Here is an 18,114-nt window from a genome sequence, read left to right on the forward strand (position 1 = left end):
GGCCAGCCAGGACTATGTGGTCAGCAGCCAAGACCCCAGGTTACTTGGGGGTGACATTACTCCAGTTTGACAGTTGGAGAAACTTATGTCTCACAGTCCCAGTGGGGAGGTGGACTGGAGAAACAGGTGGGTCGGATCAAGGCTTTAGCCCTGCCCCTGTACAGGCGTCCAGCCGGGGGGCCTGAGATGCTAGGCACGAGGTACAGCTTAGAGTCTCAACTTCCGGGTCACTTAGGAGGGTCTCCCAAGCTTCTAGTCTGAGGAGGGGGCTTCTGCTGAGTGGGGGGGAGACCACACCACCTCCCCACCTCCTGGGCCCACCCATCCTGCTGTCCACCTCCTGATTCCATGCTGGGGTCTTCACAGTCCAGCACACACCCCAGCTGGCCCAGCCCTCACCCTGCCATGTCAAGCCTTGCCAAGTTTCCATCTGGCTCACGAAGACTGCTGGGCCTTGGCTTCCGCCCCTAGCTGGCCCAGACGTCTGTCTCTCTGGCCCCGCACCTGCTGGATGGAAAAATCCCAACAACAAGGCGCAGTGTATGGGCTGCCCAGCTGTCACAGCTCCCGGCGGGCACTCAGGGTGCTGCATTGGGCTTGCTGGGCACAGGGACAGAGCTGCACTGAAGGGCGCCCATTGTCTTCTGCACCACAGCCTCCGGAGGCTCTGAGCCGCCTCCCTGTGCACGGGGTAGCATTTCCTGCTCACACAAACCTTGGCGAGGCCACCCCGCCTCCTCGAGGGACACCCATGGGACTGGCTGGACAGAGACAGGGCCTGGCAGCAAGGCCGAGGGAGATGGGGGCCTCACTCTGGGCTCCTCAGATGATGAGGCCCCGGGGCTCCCTCAGCGCCTGTGGAAGGCACAGGCCAGGGGTCTCACTGTCCCATCCTGCATGTCTCCCAGTGCCTGCACGGAGTCTGCTGACCCTGCCCACCCCAGAGCCTGTCATCGTAGTCCTGGCCCCGCCCCCTCCCATGTTACTGCATGCCTTTGACGAGTCATTTAGCAAACACGCGCTGACCACCTGGCGTGGGACCCACTGTGGCGAGGCCTCACCATCCAGCAAGCTACCCGGAGCTGGCAGCACGCGTTGGGTGGACGCCAGCCCTTTGAGGCAGCTGTGAACACACCAAGCCTGCTCCAGGCTCACTTTCCCGTCAGTCCCAGCATGGCGGCTGCTGTCTCAGGTGTGCAGCAAGCCACGGGACAGGGGTACACCACAGCCCTGGCCTGAGCCACTGCTCTCTGCCTGACAGGGAGACACAGGGCACCTGCAGGACCTATGGGAGGAGCAGGGGCAGGGGGTGTCTCTTCTAGACTCCCCTCGAATACTTGCCACTGCCAGGAAGGCCCAGGAAGACAGGCGGTGAGGGGATCCGCCCCGCGGTCCACCTGCGCTCTGGGCTCCCCCGCTGATAACGGACACGGAACGGCCAGCACTGCCACGGGGCCCCCTCCCAGCTGAGTTGTTTGCCTGTGCACTCAATGGCCTCCTTACATTTCTGCCACCCGCAATGCCTGTGCCCTGCGAAGTCAGACGCATGGGGGACCCCACAGGTGTATCCACAGCTGCTAGTGCTTCCGTGGGAAAGTGAGGGGCAGAGGCAGAGCAGGGGAACTGGTTCAGGAGAGGAACGCCCAGGGTTGGGGCTGGCAGGTAAAGGACAGGAACCCAGTGGCAGCAGCTGAGGCCCCTGGGCAGCTGGGGGTGGCCACCAGCTCCTGGGCCCACTGCGTGCCCTGGCCACTCAGGCAGTGTCCTCCAGGCATGACACCTTGGTGGGCTGGGGCCCTGACTGCCCATTCTCCAGTTGGGGAGACTGAGATTCCCCGGGAGTCCCACAGCCAGGCAGTGTCCAAAGCAAAAACACCAGATGCAGTGGTCAAGGTCAAGTTTGCACCTTAAGGTCCAAGAGGCAGATTCTCAGCAGCAGTCATCAGCCCCTACCTGAGCTGCCTGCCCACTGCTTCCTGTGGTGTGTTCAAGAAATCTACCTCCGGGGCCAGCCCTGTGGTGCAATGGGTTAAAGCTGCCAAGAGCAGGCGTGGGGCAGCCATTTCTGCCAGTCCCTCCACGAACACCCTCAGGTGCCAGTACTGACCCCAGGAGGGGATGGCGGCAGGGCCTCCTGGTCCCCAGGCTCCTGCCCACGTCACATCCATCTTCAGGTGTGCCTTGGGCGGGGAGGTCTTGGCCCCTCTTTGTACAGAGGACTTCAAAAAAGGATGCATGAGATGCCCAAGGTCACCCTGCAGCCTGGCGCTGGCCTCCCAGTTACCCCCTCCCCAGAACACCCCAGTGTGGTCTCTGCAAGGTGCACCAGGAGCTGCGTGGTCTGCAGGAGCTCAGGGAGTGGGAGGAGGGGTGTGAGCGGACGGAGACCCATCTCTTAACAAAGGTAAAGGTGGGGTGGCCTGGGCTGGGGCCTCTGAGCCCTCGGAATAGACCTCCCCTCCCCCCAACACACACATACACCCCGCAGCCCTCACCTGAACCCTGCGGGGCCGCACTGGACAGGATCCACTTGACCAAGCAGCACCGCATCAGGGCCTGGCGCGTGAGCCGCGGCCTCTGCCACTTCACGCCTTCCTTCTTGCGCAGCGGCCTGCGTCCAGGGTCACCCAGGAGGCTGCCGTCTGACGTCTTCATGGCCTCCTGCAGCGGGAACAGGCAGAGCCACCCTGACATGCTGCGTGAGGCCAGCCTTAACCCACCAGGGGTGTGTGGGGGGGCTCACCTTCCAGGAGTGCTGGCCAGGAGCCTTAGTCCTGGCTGGGGGAGTCCCCAGGGCTTGGCAGCCCTGAGGGACTTCCTGTTGTCCCTTGCACAGGTCATCCCTGCTGAGCCTCGGTGGGTTTCTCCTGTTCTGCACCCAACTCTGGCTTATGACGGGGCCCTTGGAAGGGGGTGAGGGTGGGGGTCGGGGGTGAGGGTGGGGGTCAGAGGTGAGCAGGACTTGCTCACTGACCGCTTCCCCCACCCCATCCTGGAACGGGACACCTTGTCTGAGTGGATTGGTTGTTACTAGCGACCGTCTACCTCCTCAGTTGATTGAAGCCCAGAGAGGGAGTGGACAAGCACAGACTCACACAGCAGAGCTGGGCTTCCTCCCCACACCCTGTGCCCCCGCCCTGACTGTTTCCAGCCTCAGGAAACCTGCGGATGAATGAAAGGCTGGGTGCCCCCCCCCCCCCGCAGGAGGGGCACAGTGATAGAAGCCACAGCTGTAAGGACTGATGGGAGAAATGGGGGGGGGGGAGTGAGCACTGAAGGGGGGTTGATAGGAGATAGGATCTTGGGCCAGGGTGGATCAGGAGAGGAGAGTCTGGGGTTACAGCAGTGGCCCCAGAGCAGTGAGCTTTGTTCTCCTATAACAGGGTTTGGAGCACCCACTCCTGGCTCCCAAGCAGCCCACCAACCTCCATTCCATAGCTGGTGCCAGGGTTGCCCCTTGCCGGCCTGAGGGAGGGTGATGGCATGAGCTGTGTGGGCCCTGGTGGCCCCTAGGAGCCTCCACTGAGTCTGGTTTCTCGCCTCTGGGTCATGCCCCCTGCTCAGGCGGCCGTGGAACAGGTACAGACCAATGGATTGGTCCCAGCCCGTTAGCAGCCCCCAAGCTCATTCTGTGCATGGCGCAGAGTTCCAGCTGAGGGAGGGGCCTGCACTCCCGTAGGTGTGCCCTTCTGAATGGTTGGGTTGGCTGGCCAACAATGAGGGCCGCTGCAGACACAGCCCCGCCCCCCACCGCCCCCAGGGCAGCCAGGGCCGCCCTGCCTCCATCAGGCTGTCAGGTGCAAGGGCCAGAGACTGACCCACATGGATTCCATCAGAGCAGGAATGATCAGCACAGAGTCTGGATCAGTACCACCTCCCGGGCAGGATGGGGAGCCAGGCTCAGGAGGCAGAGCAGAGAATGGACAGACAGAACAGGCCCTTGTGGGTCCCTCGTCACTGCTGAGTGACACTGGTTCTGATCCCAGGGGCACTGGGCCTGGGACCCCCACCGGCCCCATGACCCTGCTGGTCCCCTGAAATCTGGAAGCTGCTCTGTAGCGTCAATGGCTTCAGGTTCAAAGCCAAAGCCCTGGCCACACACCTGCTCCCTGGCAGCTGGAGGAAAGCGCCTGGCCTAGGGGCTCTGTCGTCATGCACTGTGGGGGAGTTCCTGCCTGCAGATTGGCAGAAACCCTGCAAATGTCCCCCAAGAGTGGGGCTGCTGCACCCTGCAACCGCTCGTTGCGGGGCAGAACCCTGCGGGTGCTTCACGGGCTCATGGCCCTACAGAGGCCCTTCCTATCTGGGGTGGAACTGTCTCTTGGTCAGCAGTGCCCCAGGTGGGTCCCTGCTGTCACCTCCCTCCCCAACACACTCCCTCAGCACCACCCCCACAATCCTCCTCTTCTCCAAGGCTCCCCCCAGCGATGAGGGGTCACTGGTACCCAGAGCGACTGCAAGGGGAGGGACAGAAAGGGGGCAGAGCTGGGGGTGGGCAGGATGCCAGGGAGGTTGAGGGAAACACCCCCCCACACGCTGTACCCATGCACACATACACACGTGTACATGCACACACACGCACACGTCCCGCCCAGGCTGGGTCAGAGATGCCTTCTCCATTATTAAAGATCCTATTCTGGAGAGAAAGGGCCTGGATGAATAAAACCTTTATTTTGGGCAAGGAGTGGGGAGGTGAGTGGCGGGCAGCTGGGGCTTCGGGCTCTGCTCCTTGGGAGAGCGGACAGCTCAGAAGGAGCCCCTGAAACAGGCCCGGGAGCCCCTGACAGGTGCTGCTTGTCAGGAGCCCGCCCCTCCTCTGGTTGCAGGAGTTGCCTAGGTGGGCGCCACGGTTTCAGGCTGGTGTGGGAGCAACCCTGCAGGCGAGACCCCAGGTTCTTCCTGCCAGAGGGCCCTCTGCCTGGGAGGGCTGGGAGCTGCTGGAGGGCCTGTGCATTTGGGGCCGCAAGCCCTCAACCCCAGAAGGCGGCCATGTCACAGGTGATGGAACCGTGTCCCTGAGGAGTCTGGGGGCCACACACGCACATGGTCCTCTGAGTAGAACGTGCAGGAGGTCTGAGTTCTGGGCTTTGCGGCTGGGGCAGCCCTGGACCCTGGCATGGAAGAGAAGTCGGAGGATGGGTGGGAGGGGGCGTCTCCACACCCCATAACCATGCCAATGCTCTTCCAAAAGCAACTGTTGTCCTGAGGCCTCATGGGCAACAGGGTTTTGGTGTGTACTTTCTCCCTGGTGGAGAAGCAGGGTGGAAGCCCAGGGCCGGGTGCCTCTACCTGGGTGAGGGTCCAGGATCCCACCTGTGACAGCCTCCCTGTGAGGGGTAGGCCTGGGTGCTGACGAGGTGGCCAGGGGAGGCCACTGCAGCTGAGCTGGGCCAGGCAGGGCCCTCCCCAAGGGCCCATTAGACCGTGGGGAAGGCAGGGTGGGGAGGTGGGGGGGTGGCCGGCCGGCCAGTCACGCTCATGAATAATTGACAGTTGTCTGTCTGGGAGAGGGTCTGACTGAGCTGTCAGGCAGTGTTAAATAGCACCCGCACCGAGGGGAAGGAGCCGATGGAGGCGGCCGCATCAGAGGGGCCTGGGTGCTGAGTGACCCAGTGGAGACCCAGCCCACTCTCGCCCTCCCTGCCCCCACCAAGCCACACACCCTGGCTGGTGCCCACAGCACTCCCGGGTAGTCGCTGCTCCCCCTGGACCGGGGTGGGGAAACTTCTCCCCACCGAGGGCCATGTGGAGATTTATAACATCATTCCCTGGCCATGCAAAATGATCAACTTAACAATGAGCCAGCTGTAGATGGACTGAATTTCGAGTCCCGTCTGTGGATGACCTGGCAGGGCCGGACCCGTTGAGTTTGCAAGGTTCCATGGCCTGGGAGGTTCCCTACCCTGTTCGCTCGGGGCGGTGGGGGGAAGGGGTCATGGGGGGGGTGGCAGTTCCCGAGAGCCCTTTCCTCCTCCCAGGCCCCCTCCCCTGCTTGCGTCTCAGCACCCACTGTTCCTCTGTCCCTGAGCCTGGCACCCAAGATACCCTCACTTCCAGACTCGGCAGGACACGAGCAAACCATGCAGTTAGAAAGCAGGTAAAAGACATGCGCAGACCTGTTACCAACCAGGTGGCAAACAGGCACATGAAAAAACACTCAACCCATCAGCCACCAGGGTGTGCGAACAAGACCCGCGGAGAGATGCTGCGACTTTTCTATCCGTCCAGCAACAACACCGAAGTGGGATCCCCGTCCTTGTCAGTGGGAATGCAAAACGCTGCAGCCACGCACGAGAACAGCTTGGGAGCTCCCTACAAAACGAAACACGCGACTGCACACTACTGGGCAACAGCACTCGTGGGCATTTAGCCCAGAGAAGCGAAAAGTTACATTTGCACAACAGCTTGGTGGAAAGGGTGCCTAGCCCCAGCTGGAAACACCCCCGGGGCCCTTCTCCGGGTGACTGGTTAAGCAAACTGCCACGGAATTCCAAGCAATTAAAGGAAACAAACAACTGACACTCACAACCTGCGAGGCTCTCCAGAGAATTCTGCAGTCCCCAAAGGCCACACGCCCTGTGTCTCAGTTTATAGAACCTTCGAGAAGGACAGCATTTCAGAAGTGGGGAACGGATCACAGGGCCAGGGATGAAGGGGGGAGGGAGGTGTGGTTATGAAAGAACAGGGGGCAGGGTTTAGGCCCAGCAGTTAAACTGTCGGCTAGGACGCCACATTTCGCTCTGGCTCCTGACTCCCGCTTCCTACTGGTACAGACACTGGGGTGGCAGCAACTATGGCTGACGTAGTTGGCTCCTTGGATTGAGTTCTTGGCACCTGCCTCCAGCCCCCGGCCCAGAGCCATTGCTGACATTTGGGGTGTGAGCCAGTGGATGGCACCTCTTTCACTTTCTGTCTTTCACGCACACAAACGACTAAAAATTTTTTTTAGGGAACTGTGCTGTGGTGTAGCAGGTAAAACCTCTGCCTGTGGAGCCGGCATCCCATATGGGCGCCAGTTTGAGTCCTGGCTGCTCCACGTCCAATCCAGCTCTCTGCTGTGGCCTGGGAAAGCAGTAGAAGATGGCCCAAGTGCTTGGGCCCCTGCACCTGCGTGGGAAGAATCTGGAAGAAGCTCCTGGCTCCTGGCTTCTGATTGGCCCGCTCCTCCCCCCTCCCCGCAGCCTTTTAGGGGAGTGAACCAGCAGATGGAAGACCTCTCTCTCTCTCTCTCTGCCTCTGCCTCTTTGTAACTCTGCCTTTCAAATAAATAAATAAATATTTTTAAAAAATCTATACACACACATACAAGGCCCTGCTCTCTCTGTTTTACCTGAGAACTTCCTGCCTCCGGTCTCTGATGCTGGCTTCATTTTAATGGACGACATCCCCTGTTGGGGTGGCCAGGGTTAGGGGCAGAGACCAGTGAAGCCAGAAGAGCTGGGCTCTGGGGTCACACCTGGCGGAGTGGACATTCTGGGCCATGTCCTCAGGATGGCCCTAGACTGGCCCTGGGGACCTCCGGCCTCCTCCGAATTCACAGGTTCCCCATGCTATGAGCCACCCCTCACTCACCAGGAGGAGCCCCCAGGAGGTCAGCATCAGGGTGTCCTCGGGCCTTGGGCCTGAGGTCACTGGCCCCAGGGAGACAGTGTTAGAAGTCATTGAGACTGCGGCTGCCCCAGCACTGCTTTAGCTCCCCATGACCCTGTGCTCTTGTACATGGAGAGGGCTGGGCTGGGACAGTGGGGGATGGGAATCCAATACTGCTGTTTTGTTTCAGGACTCTGTTGTGGTTACAGTTAATAACTCCCCTTTACAAACTGGCTTTGAGAGTCCCCTTTGTGGGGGCGGGGTGTGCTGTGGCACAGTGGGTAAAGCAGCCGCCTGAGGCGCAGGTGCCCTATATGGGCACCTGTTCATCCTGGCTGCTTCTCTTCCAATCCAGCTCTCTACTATGGCCTGGGAGAGCAGTGGAAGATGGCCCAGGTCCTTGGACCCTTACACCCAAGTGTGAGACCGGGAAGAAGCTCCTGGCTTCGAATTGGCGCAGCTCCAGCCAGTGTGGCCATTTGGGAAGTTAACCAGAAGATGGAAGACCTCTCTCTCTCTCTCTCTCTCTCTCTCTCTTTCTCTCTCTGCCTCTGCCTCTCTGTAGCTCTACCTTTCAAATAAATAAATAAATCTTTATTTTAAAAAAAGATTCCTCTTTCAATGAATTGATGAAAATGCAAAATGTGAGCTAATTTAAAGAAAACGTTAAAACCAGTAGCACGGGTTGATGCACATAAAGCAAAACAAAAACAAAAACAAAAACAAAACGCCGGTGAAGGTGGAGCACTCACAGGCCAGGAAGCTGGCGCTTCTCTCCCGAGGCACCTGCTCCACCCAGCCTGAGCGGTCACTCCCACCTGCGGCTGCTGAGCCCGTGACCTGAGACTACTCCAAGCTGAGCTGTCCGTGTGAAAACACACTGGGCCTCACCACCTCTGCTTACTAGAATGTCAAATAGCGGTTTCAGGTAAGAATGACATCGGACTAAATAAATTTGTTAAAACATAATTTCGCTTTGCTTTCTGTTTTCTTTGAGCATTGTAAATGATGTCAGCGCCCCCTTGGCATTTCCATGAGACCGCCTTGTTCTAGATGGCTCTCCGCTTGCTGGCTGGCTGGGTTTGGCTGGCCTCCTGCTGCTTGGGCACACAGTGCCCCCAGTGGCTCTGTCCCCCAACCCAGATCCCCAGCCAGAGGTCAGTCAGAGGGGTTTTAGAAAGGAGGTCAGGGGCCGGTGCTGTGGTGTAGCCCAGTAAAGACACCATCTGCAGCCGGCGCCGCGGCTCACTAGGCTAATCCTCCGCCTTGCGGCGCCGGCACACTGGGTTCTAGTCCTGGTTGGGGTGCCGGATTCTGTCCCGGTTGCCCCTCTTCCAGGCCAGCTCTCTGCTGTGGCCAGGGAGTGCAGTGGAGGATGGCCCAGGTACTTGGGCCCTGCACCCCATGGGAGACCAGGATAAGTACCTGGCTCCTGCCATCGGATCAGCGTGGTGCGCCAGCCGCAGTGCACCGGCCGTGGCGGCCATTGGAGGGTGAACCAACGGCAAAGGAAGACCTTTCTCTCTGTCTCTCTCACTCACTGTCCACTCTGCCTGTCAAAAAAAAAAAAAAAAAAGACACCACCTGCAGTTCTGGCAACCCATATGGGCACCATTCCTGTCCCGGCTGCTCCTCTTCCAGTCCAGCTCTCTGCTTGGCCCAAGTGGCAGCAGCAGATGGCCCAAGTGCTTGGGCCCCTGTATCCACGTGGGAGACCCGGAGGAGCCTCCTGGCTCTTGGCTTTGGATCGGTGCAGCTCCGACCTTTGCAGCCAACTGGGGAGTGAACCAGCGAGTGGAAGACCTCTCTCTCTCTCCTGTGTAACTCTGACTTTCAAATAAATAAATAAATCTTTAAAAAGAAGAAAGGAGGTGAGATGGCATGCAGAGGATGAGCTGGGGACAAGAAGACAGGAAGCCGCCAAGGGGAGGGGTGGAGGGGAGAATGCGCGGCAGAGGTGCCTGGCAAACCTGTGCTGAAGCTCAGGTTTGTGCCTGCCCAGGCGGAAATGCACTGCTCCCGTCTCCCGAATGTGCTCAGACGTTGTGAATGGAGAACACGACAAATGGCTTCCTAAGAGCCGCTGAGGTGCCCTGGCCGCTGGCACGGGGGCACAGCTGGCCAGGGAATGGGCTGGGGAGGTCTCAGGCAGGTGGACACAGCTTGAGGCAGCCAAGGACAGTGGGGGGAGGCCTGTGGTGGATCAGACAGGGACTTTGCAACACTGCACAATGTCCTTGACCTCTCAGAACCTTGCGTTCCTCGTCGGCACAATGGCCATAACAGTGTTCGCTCCCAGAGTCAGGGGAGGGTGTTGGGAGCTGGTGGGCACAGAGCTCCGGGGAGATGATCCCTGTTCATCCCCCCCTGGTCCTGAGCAAAGACCTGCCTGGCGCAGGAGCCGGGCCCAAGGTCACAGCCCAGCAACGTCTGGCGGAGAGAGCCCCTCGCGATGGCCAGCTGGTGACAGCTCGGGATCACCTGGGAGATTTCCCACAATCCGCCTCCCTGGGGGCTCGATTCTGAGGTGTAGGTGCTCAGCCCACCGGACAGAAGACCCTGGGCCTTGTCTGTAGGGGAAGGCGTGCCCAGGTTCTCAACCCCTTCCCTTCTAGGGAGAGCCGGGGACACCCACAGCTGCTGGGACGCGAGTCTGTCCCCCGAGTCCCATGCTGCAGCGCGGGCTGGCTCACCCAGCACCCACGTGCCATCGCTCTATTTCTATCACTTGGGACAGATGGCAGGAAGCGGTGGTGGGCGTTGTGTCGTGCGGGCCCCAGGGTTTCAGATGGGGAGGCTTTTGGGGGCCTGGATTCTCCACTTACCTCTGATGTGGAGAAGACAGACGTGGGCCAGGGAGCAAAGCTTGTGGGGGGAACCCTGCAGATCCCAGCACACACACACACACACACACACATGCCAGGGGCCAGGTAAAGTGGGCCAACATAGGATCTCATTTGTCTACGAGACCTCCAGGGGAATAAGAAAACTGTGGCACAGAGGAGCCAGGTAACTTGTCTGAGGACACACAGCTGATGTAGGGAAGGGGCTGGGGCCGATCCCAGATCTGCATGACGCAGAGCCAAGGCCAACAGCTGACAAGGTGCTGCTGTGACACCTCCCCAGGGCACTCCCCTTCCTGACCAGGGTGTACACCAGGAGCTGCAATGGGCCAGAGGGGTGTGTGTGTGTGTGTGTGTGTGTGTGTATGTGTGTGTTGGGGGGCGGGAAACAGGGCAGAGAGCTGCATTGTTGCACTTTGAGGGGTGGCCTCCACCTTGACCCATGCCCTCACCTCCACTGTACCACCCCGCACTGGTCAGCACAAGGCCCTAAACCTAGGTGGTGACCTAGCAGAGGCTGTACACAGGCCCTGGAGGAGAAACTGAGACCGAGAGCGGGGCCAGACCCTGTTCAGATCAAGTTGATGGGGGGGAAGCATAGTGGGGCTCCAACTTGGCTGTCTGGGGCGCAGAGTGACTATCTTGAGAGAGGGTCTCACAGTAGGACATGGCACCAATGTCAAGGGCGCTTGGCTCTCACGCCTCAGCTGCCCCGGAGGCCTGCCTGCTGCCAGTGCTGGAGATGAGGCTGGCAAGGCAGCTGCTTTGCCTGGCTGAGCACGGCTGCTAGAGGGGGCAGCTGGAATGACATATGAGGCAGCAGATCCCAGGGGGGAGGCTGGGCCAACCGAGGTGCGGGACAGGGCCCCTCTCGGCTGGCCTCCTGCTTCAGCTCGGATCAGCTCACCCCCAGCCCACCGTGGGTGCCTGCAGGTCTCTGTGGTTCTCCCCGTCACGTGGTTGCCCTGTGACATGCTAGGACGTGGGCTGATCCCAGCTGACAGATGTACCTGTTCAAGGGAAACATCACTCAGCTGGGGCCAGGGATCTGGGGGGCAGGGACAGCACAGTGACTCATTCCTCCTGCTCCGTCTCCTCCTGCTGCGGCCTGGAGCAACAGGAAAGACAGACGCACCAGCCTCTCTCCTCTCCTCTTTCTTTGCCTGTGAAACCAAGGGTGCCCTTCTCCCTCCCACACGCCAATCTGGGGCCCTGCAGTTACTCCTGGGGATCCCCAGAGAGGCCTGGGGCTGGGCTGGAGGCAGCAGGTGGGCTCTAAGCTCCAGCACCTGAGTCAGTAAAGCCACTCCTCCTTTCGTGAAGATTTCGCAGAGAAAGACAACCTGGATTTAAAACCCTGGGGTCCTTTCCTCCATACCCTGTCTGCAGCCCAGAAGGGGGAGGTAGCTGGCTCAAGGTCATTGCTGATGCAGGGGGCAGGCCACGGGGGTGGGGTCTGACTTGGGTGCACTCACTAGTAGGGTCGAAAGGTGCAGCAGCACAAGGCCCATGGACCTGGTTAAGACAGTCCCTTCTCCGGGGCCGACGCTGTGGCATAGTGCGTTAAGCCCTGGCCTGCAATGTTGGCATCCTATGTGATGCCGGTTTCAGTCCTGGCTGCTCCACTTTGAATCCAGCTCCCTGCTAATGGGCCTGGGAAAGCAGCAGAGGAGCCCAAGTCATTGGGCCCCTGCACCCACGTGGGAGACCTGGAAAAACTCCTGGCTCCTGGCTTCAGCCTGGCCCGACTGAGGCCGATGTGACCATTTGGGGAGTGAACCAGTGGATGGAAGACCTCTCTCTGTCTCTTTATCTCTCTCTCTCTATGTACTCTGATTTTCAAATAAATAAAATAAATCTTAAAAAAATATATATTCCTTTATCCCACTGTGCTCTTCTTTCATGACCCCTACTTGACCTTGAAATAAGACAACAGGGTTCAAATCCCAGCTACAAAAGCTTGTGGTTTATAATCTATAAGCCTCAGGGTTGGCGCTGTGGCATGGGGGGTAAAGCTGCTGCCTGCAGCGCCAGCATCCCATATGGGCGCCGGTTTGAGTCCTGGCTGTTCCTCTTCTGATCCAGCTCCCTGCTATGGCCTGGGAAAGCAGTGGAAGATGGTCTAAGTGCTTGGGCCCCTGCAGCAGCATTGTAGACCCAAAAGAAGCTCCTGGCTCCTGACTTTGGATCAGCACAGCTCTGGCTGTTGCGGCCATCTGGGGAGTGAACCAGAGAATGGAAGACCTCTCTCGGTCTCTGCCTCTGCCTCTTTGTAACTCTTTCAAACAAATAAAAATAAATCTTCAAAAAAAGAAAAAAAATGTATGTAATCTATAAGCCTCTTTCTTCATATATAAAGTGGGGACAACATCAAGTGGGTTGCATGAAGGTCCCAGGACATGATGGCCGGCAGGGATGATGGCACTGGTGGGCTCCAGCCCCTGGGCCCTGGCCTTGTCCCGGACTCCACCCAGAGAGCAGAGCCACTTCCCTCTCCACTCCAGGCTCCCAGTCACTCTGGAAATGAAGGTCCAGTTAGGATTCATTGGCCCCAAGCGCCCTGCGGGAAGGCTGGAAGTGGGGCTGAAGTTCCCAGCGCATCTGCTGAGCCGTGAAGACCTTGCATCCCTGAAGTCCCCTGGGACAGCAGAGAGCCCAGGGTTCCTTTGTCTCTGGTCACCTAAGAGCTCATGGGATTCAAGCACGTGGAGGCCTGGAGCTCGGGCCAGCTGACTCCCTGACCCCCTGTTTGGGTCTCAGTGTCTAAATGGGAGTGGCAGTGCCTGCCCCCCAGGGACAATTGAGGGTTAGCAAATGACCGGGGTGTGTGGAGGGAAGGCTGAGGGGACATAGGGTGTTACTAGGGGGGCCGGTGCTGTGGCGTAGAAGGCTAAGCCTCCACCTGCAGTGCCAGCATCTCACATGGGCTCCAATTCGAGTCCCAGCTGCTCCACTTTTGATCCAGCTCCCTGCTAATGCACCTGGGAAAGCAGTAGAAGATGGCCCAGGTACTGGGACCCCAGCTGCCCATGTGGGAGACCCCGAAGAAGCTCTTGGCTCCTGGCTTCAGCCTGGCCCAGCTCTGGTTGTTGTGGGGAATGAACCAGCAGATGGAAGACCTCTCTCTCTCTCTCTCTCTCTCTCTCTCTCTCTCTCTCTCTGCCTTTTGAATACATAAGTAAATATTTTTTTGAAAAAAAAAATAGGGTGTTCATGGGGGGCAGGCCCGGACCATGACGGTGAGCTGACCATTTAAATAACTGTCTGCGTGATCGCTATGCCTGCTGCCAGGAGGCAGGAAGGTTACGTCCACAGGCTCCCGCTGGCTGAGTGGTGGCTTCCCCTAGAACCTCTGTCCCTGCCAGGCCAGTCACAGGAAGGATAAGGATAGCTAGGTCCTGGCAGGCATAAGGATAGCTAGGTCCACCGGGACCGAGGAAATGGTCAGGGAGGGCGGCTGGGGTCACAACGGCCAAGGGGAGACCAGATGCACCTATGAGGCTCCGGCCCTTCACCCCGCCCATCTGGGAGGGGCAGGGGGTCTAGTCCCCAGAGTGACCTCCTGCAGTTAGGGCCAGCAGAGGAGGGGCCTGGGAGGGAGGATTGGCGTCTGCTGGTGGACAGAGCTGGGTGTGCTGGTCTACATGCAGCCTAAGTACAGAAATCACTGTCTCTGTGAGCAGACAGGTGTAAGGCAGGGCTGCCCTTGGCCAGTGCATGTGGACTGACCGTGCAGGATGCGTTCAGGCCAATGCCCATGGATGCCCATGGCCTGTGCTGCGTGTGCTGTGTGTGTGCAGGGACAAAGTGAGCCCGGGACAAGGCACTGAGTTTCTCTGCTTCTACCCTGGCTGCCCTTGCATTCCCGGGGACGACCCTGTGAGATGCAGCCCAATGTCCACCATTTCTTACTCTCGACACCCTGACCTTATTTGGTTCCTTTGGCCCTTCCTCCTTTCTCCCTGCTGCTGGCAGATGCTGGCTGGAGCTCCAGCAGCCATGTTGGGCTTTAAGAAGAACTCAAGGCTGGAGGCCAATGAGACAGAGCGAGCTTGAGTCCCAGTTAGCCAGGGCCTCCCCTGGGACGGCTCCATGGGAGAGAAACACAGCCGGCTTTGTCCCCACCCCTGGGAATTGGGCCGCTTCTTCCAGTCCCGGACAGCAGGCCAGACTTTCTGAGGGTTAACTCCATGCTGGCCAGAAGGGGCTCAGCTGCTGTCCTTCCCCTCAGCCCTCCTCCCCGACTTCTACTCCCCCCTTCTCCCTCCCACGGCCACCGGCCACCGTGTCTTTAACTCCGTACCAGGCACTTCCTCTGCATCCTGTCTGACCTCTCAACAGCCCTGCGGAGAGGGGCCCGTTAACAAGTGTCCTTGTTAGGGCTCTCCCAGGCCTCTTAGAAGAAGGAGGCCTTCGTCAACTACTTGGAGGATTCATGAAAAGATGCATTCATGGACCAGCCACTGAGCAGAAGACACCTGCTCCCCAGTACTGCCCCCTCCTCCAGCCTTAGGCGGGGTGGGGCCCAGACTCAGGGTCAGCTGCCCCAGCACCTATGCCAGGACCTAACTGTGCAGGACCTGCCTCCAGGCTGGCCTCCGAGCCCCTCCTTGCCTGGCTTGTCTTCCACAAACACCTAAAGCCTCTTGCATCCAAAAGCGACTGGCTCCCGGCCAGGACATCCCAACACTCACTTTCCCCAGAGCAGCCTTATACGGGCAGCAGGAAACGGGGTCAAAGGAAGCAGGACGAGCCTCCCTGGTCCAGAGCAACCTTCTGGAAGGTTTTGTTCCGGCCGGCAGGCGAGCCCCCAGCCCCACCAGCACCTACCTGGGCCCGCTGCATCCTGGGTGCTAGAGGAAACTGTTGCCGGCCGCTCCGCTTCGCAGCCCAGGCGAGTGGGACTGCCCAGCCCGGCTGGCAGCTGCTTCATGTTTGCCTGGACCCAGACGTAATTGTCACCGCGGCTGCTCACCCGCCCCCTGCCCACCCCTCTCCCTCCCTCCCTGCCTGCCTGCTTCCACCGCTCCACCCCTTCTGCTGGGTGCCTCTCTCTCTCTCACGCGCACACGCACACGCACACACACACACACACACACTCTCTCTCTCTCTCTCACGTCTCTCTTGCATATTTTTGTTCCCCTCTCCCAGGCTCACTCTCTGCCTGGTGCCCAGTCTTGGCCTGTCAGCCTGTCCCCCTCTCCTGCCCTGTCGCAGGGTCTCTCTGCCTCCCCTGCTATGTGCCTCTTTCTCTTACATGCACTCTCTGCTCCTCTCTGTTCTCAGTTTCGGGGAAGGGTGGGGGTTAGGGGGTGCAGGAGCTGGGGCCAGAGTGAAGGGAGCTCCAGGAGTGGCCACCCAGATCGAGGGGGCAATAGGAGCCCCTCTCCTCCCTTCCACCCTGTCCCTCTCTGCCTGACTCCCCCCCCCAAACACTGGCAAGCCTCTGATGACCTTGGCCTGAAGCGCCCCAGGACGGCTAGGAGCTGTCCCAGGGGAAGTGCCTGCCCCTCGATCTGCAGCGTCCTCCCTTGGGGACTACACCCAAGGTGCTGGTCTGCAACCGACTAGGACAGAGGGAAAGCCACTGGTGTCATATCACTGGTGACACCCAGAGCTGCTGCCCCCTCTCTCATCTATCTTGCCAGGCCCTACTTACCTTGCTTAGACCCCTCAACAGGCCTGGCAGTATGATCTCCTTGTACTCCCCAAGTGTCACCATCCCTGCCTGGGTCTGAGCCTGGGACCACATTCAGGGTGGCCGTGGGGTCCCGCCTGATCTCCCAAGCAATGGGGAGGGTGGGGATGAGGTCCCTGAGGCACTCCTGGGAGAGGGGAGCATCTGTTCAGCCCCCAGGGAAGCCACCCAGGAGCCAGGTGCCTGGACCCTATGCCAAGTTTCCCTTTTTGGAGCCTGGAGGAGCCAGCCGGTGCAAGTGGTTCCCATGGAAACAGAGCCCTGAGACAACCCCCTCCTTTGCCACGTGCAGGAGAGCACTTGCTCGCTCCCGTGTGCGCGCTCTCCCGCTCTTCCCCCCACCAGAGCCCAGCTGAGTGGCCCCAACTTTTAGACCTCCAAGGTGGAAGACCACAGCCCAGAGCCCTAGACATACTGAGGCTCTGGGCACTGTTCCCCAAGAGGAGGTGGCAGACCAGGTGCCAGGTCCCAGCAGGCATCAGGGCAGGCTGGCTTGCACGCTGGGTGAAGGGCTTGGCAGATCTGGACCCTAAGCCCACGGCATACCCTGGAAGTGGGGGTGGGTGAGCTCCTGCACCGCGTCAGATCAGGCCCAGCTTCCTGGGCACCCCACTGCCTGTCACCCCAGGCCTGCTCCTGTGGCTCTGAGCCTGCATCCACCCACTTCCACAAGCAGGGGCACGCTGAACGTTTTGAGCTCAGTAAAGTTAAAGATTTGCCCAGGTCACAAGGTGTGGTCCTTCCATCCCCACGTGAGCACTGGGGGTAGGACCCTCCATGCCCATATTTCACACATCAGCTTGAAAACTTGCTGGTTGCCCTGCCAGGAACAGGCCTGGCTTCACTTACAGTAACAGGACCAGAGATGCCCACCCCTTGGGCAGCAACCAAGGCACTGTGCGGCACCCTTGAAGGTCCAGGACCACTGCCCTCCCCTGCTAGGCCACCACCCACCCTCAGGCCTTGGGAACCATGGGTTGAGGCTGTCTGGCCAGCAGGTGCCCCTAAGAAAACACAGACGCAGGCCTGAGTGTCCCGATCCAATCCTCCCACCTCCCCGTGCCCCTTTCCTCTCTGGGCGTCCTCAGGGGCCTTCCCATGGCCCTGAACTTCCAGCTGGGTCCCTCCCAGGGCCTGGGGGAAAGAGCAGGAGGGGACAGCAGAGGCCGGCAGTGGTCTGGGCACCGGGACATCAGCAAACACCCCCAAGAGAGAGGCTTGGAGTTTCTGAGGGTTCTCTGGCCAGGTGGCAGACCCAGAAGAGGTAAGGCAGCCTGCGGGAGGCCCTCAGTGTTTCAGCTGCCCCCTTCCCCTCAGGGCCAGGTGGGAGGGAGGCCAGGAGCCCGGGAGGCTGGGCTGCCTTCTGTGCCATCCATGTGGGGCTCTCGCACCACACCCACAAGTCCTGGGGTCTCGGGACCCTCCTTGCCTGCTGCTCTTGGTCATCACCTCCCTGCTCCAGGCTCAAGTTCAAATCTCTCCTCCCTAGGGCCCCCAGCCACTCCCCCTTTCTTTTCCTTAGAGGAAGAGGGAGAGAGAGACAGAGAGAGGGAGGAAGAGTCTCTCTTGGGACTTGGGCCTCTCGCCGGGGAGCAAGGCCTCCTGGGAGGGGAGCTGCCCTCACCCACCGTGTAGCCCCCTCTTTACAGGAGCTCCTTAAGTCCTGTTTCCCCCTCCAAAGCCTTCCTCAGGATGCCACGGGACTCAGGGGTGTCACACAGCTGTGGCATTGGAAGCCACCCGAAGCAGCTCCACTTGGCTCTTCCTCGCTCTCTGGCAGGCTGAGTGTGCAGCTTCCCCCAGAGCCTGCTCCACAGAGGTTCGGGCTGGAGTGTGGTCACCTCGGCCCACCTGCCCGGGGGCTGGGCTGCTCCGCCCCCCGGTGTGTGACGAATGACAGGAAGTGCTTGGTGGCAAGGACTTGGTCCACAGCCTGTGCTGCATGGCCCAGACCACAAGCCCTGAGTGCAGTCCTTGGCCTCT

At 59.8% G+C, this 18,114-nt stretch overlaps 1 protein-coding gene across 3 annotated transcripts in view; it reads right to left on the reverse strand.

Moving 5' to 3' along the window:
* The window catches only part of KCNIP3 (potassium voltage-gated channel interacting protein 3), an 84,767-nt gene extending 69,330 nt beyond the window's left edge, over positions 1-15,437 (reverse strand). For 2 of the 3 annotated variants that reach the window (XM_008253873.4, XM_051836118.2), the window contains exons 1-2: positions 15,264-15,420; positions 2,496-2,661 (exon numbers count right to left, since the gene is read on the reverse strand). In XM_008253873.4, coding sequence (XP_008252095.1) covers positions 2,496-2,661; positions 15,264-15,278 — 181 coding nt within the window. In that variant the 5' untranslated portion in view covers positions 15,279-15,420. Of the gene's footprint in view, positions 1-2,495; positions 2,662-15,263 lie in introns of all 3 variants that reach the window. The other variant, XM_008253883.4, reaches the window with a different exon arrangement.
* Positions 15,438-18,114: the final 2,677 nt, after the last annotated feature.

Source organism: Oryctolagus cuniculus, chromosome 2, assembly GCF_964237555.1.
Source record: "Oryctolagus cuniculus chromosome 2, mOryCun1.1, whole genome shotgun sequence".
Classification (NCBI taxonomy): domain Eukaryota; kingdom Metazoa; phylum Chordata; class Mammalia; order Lagomorpha; family Leporidae; genus Oryctolagus; species Oryctolagus cuniculus.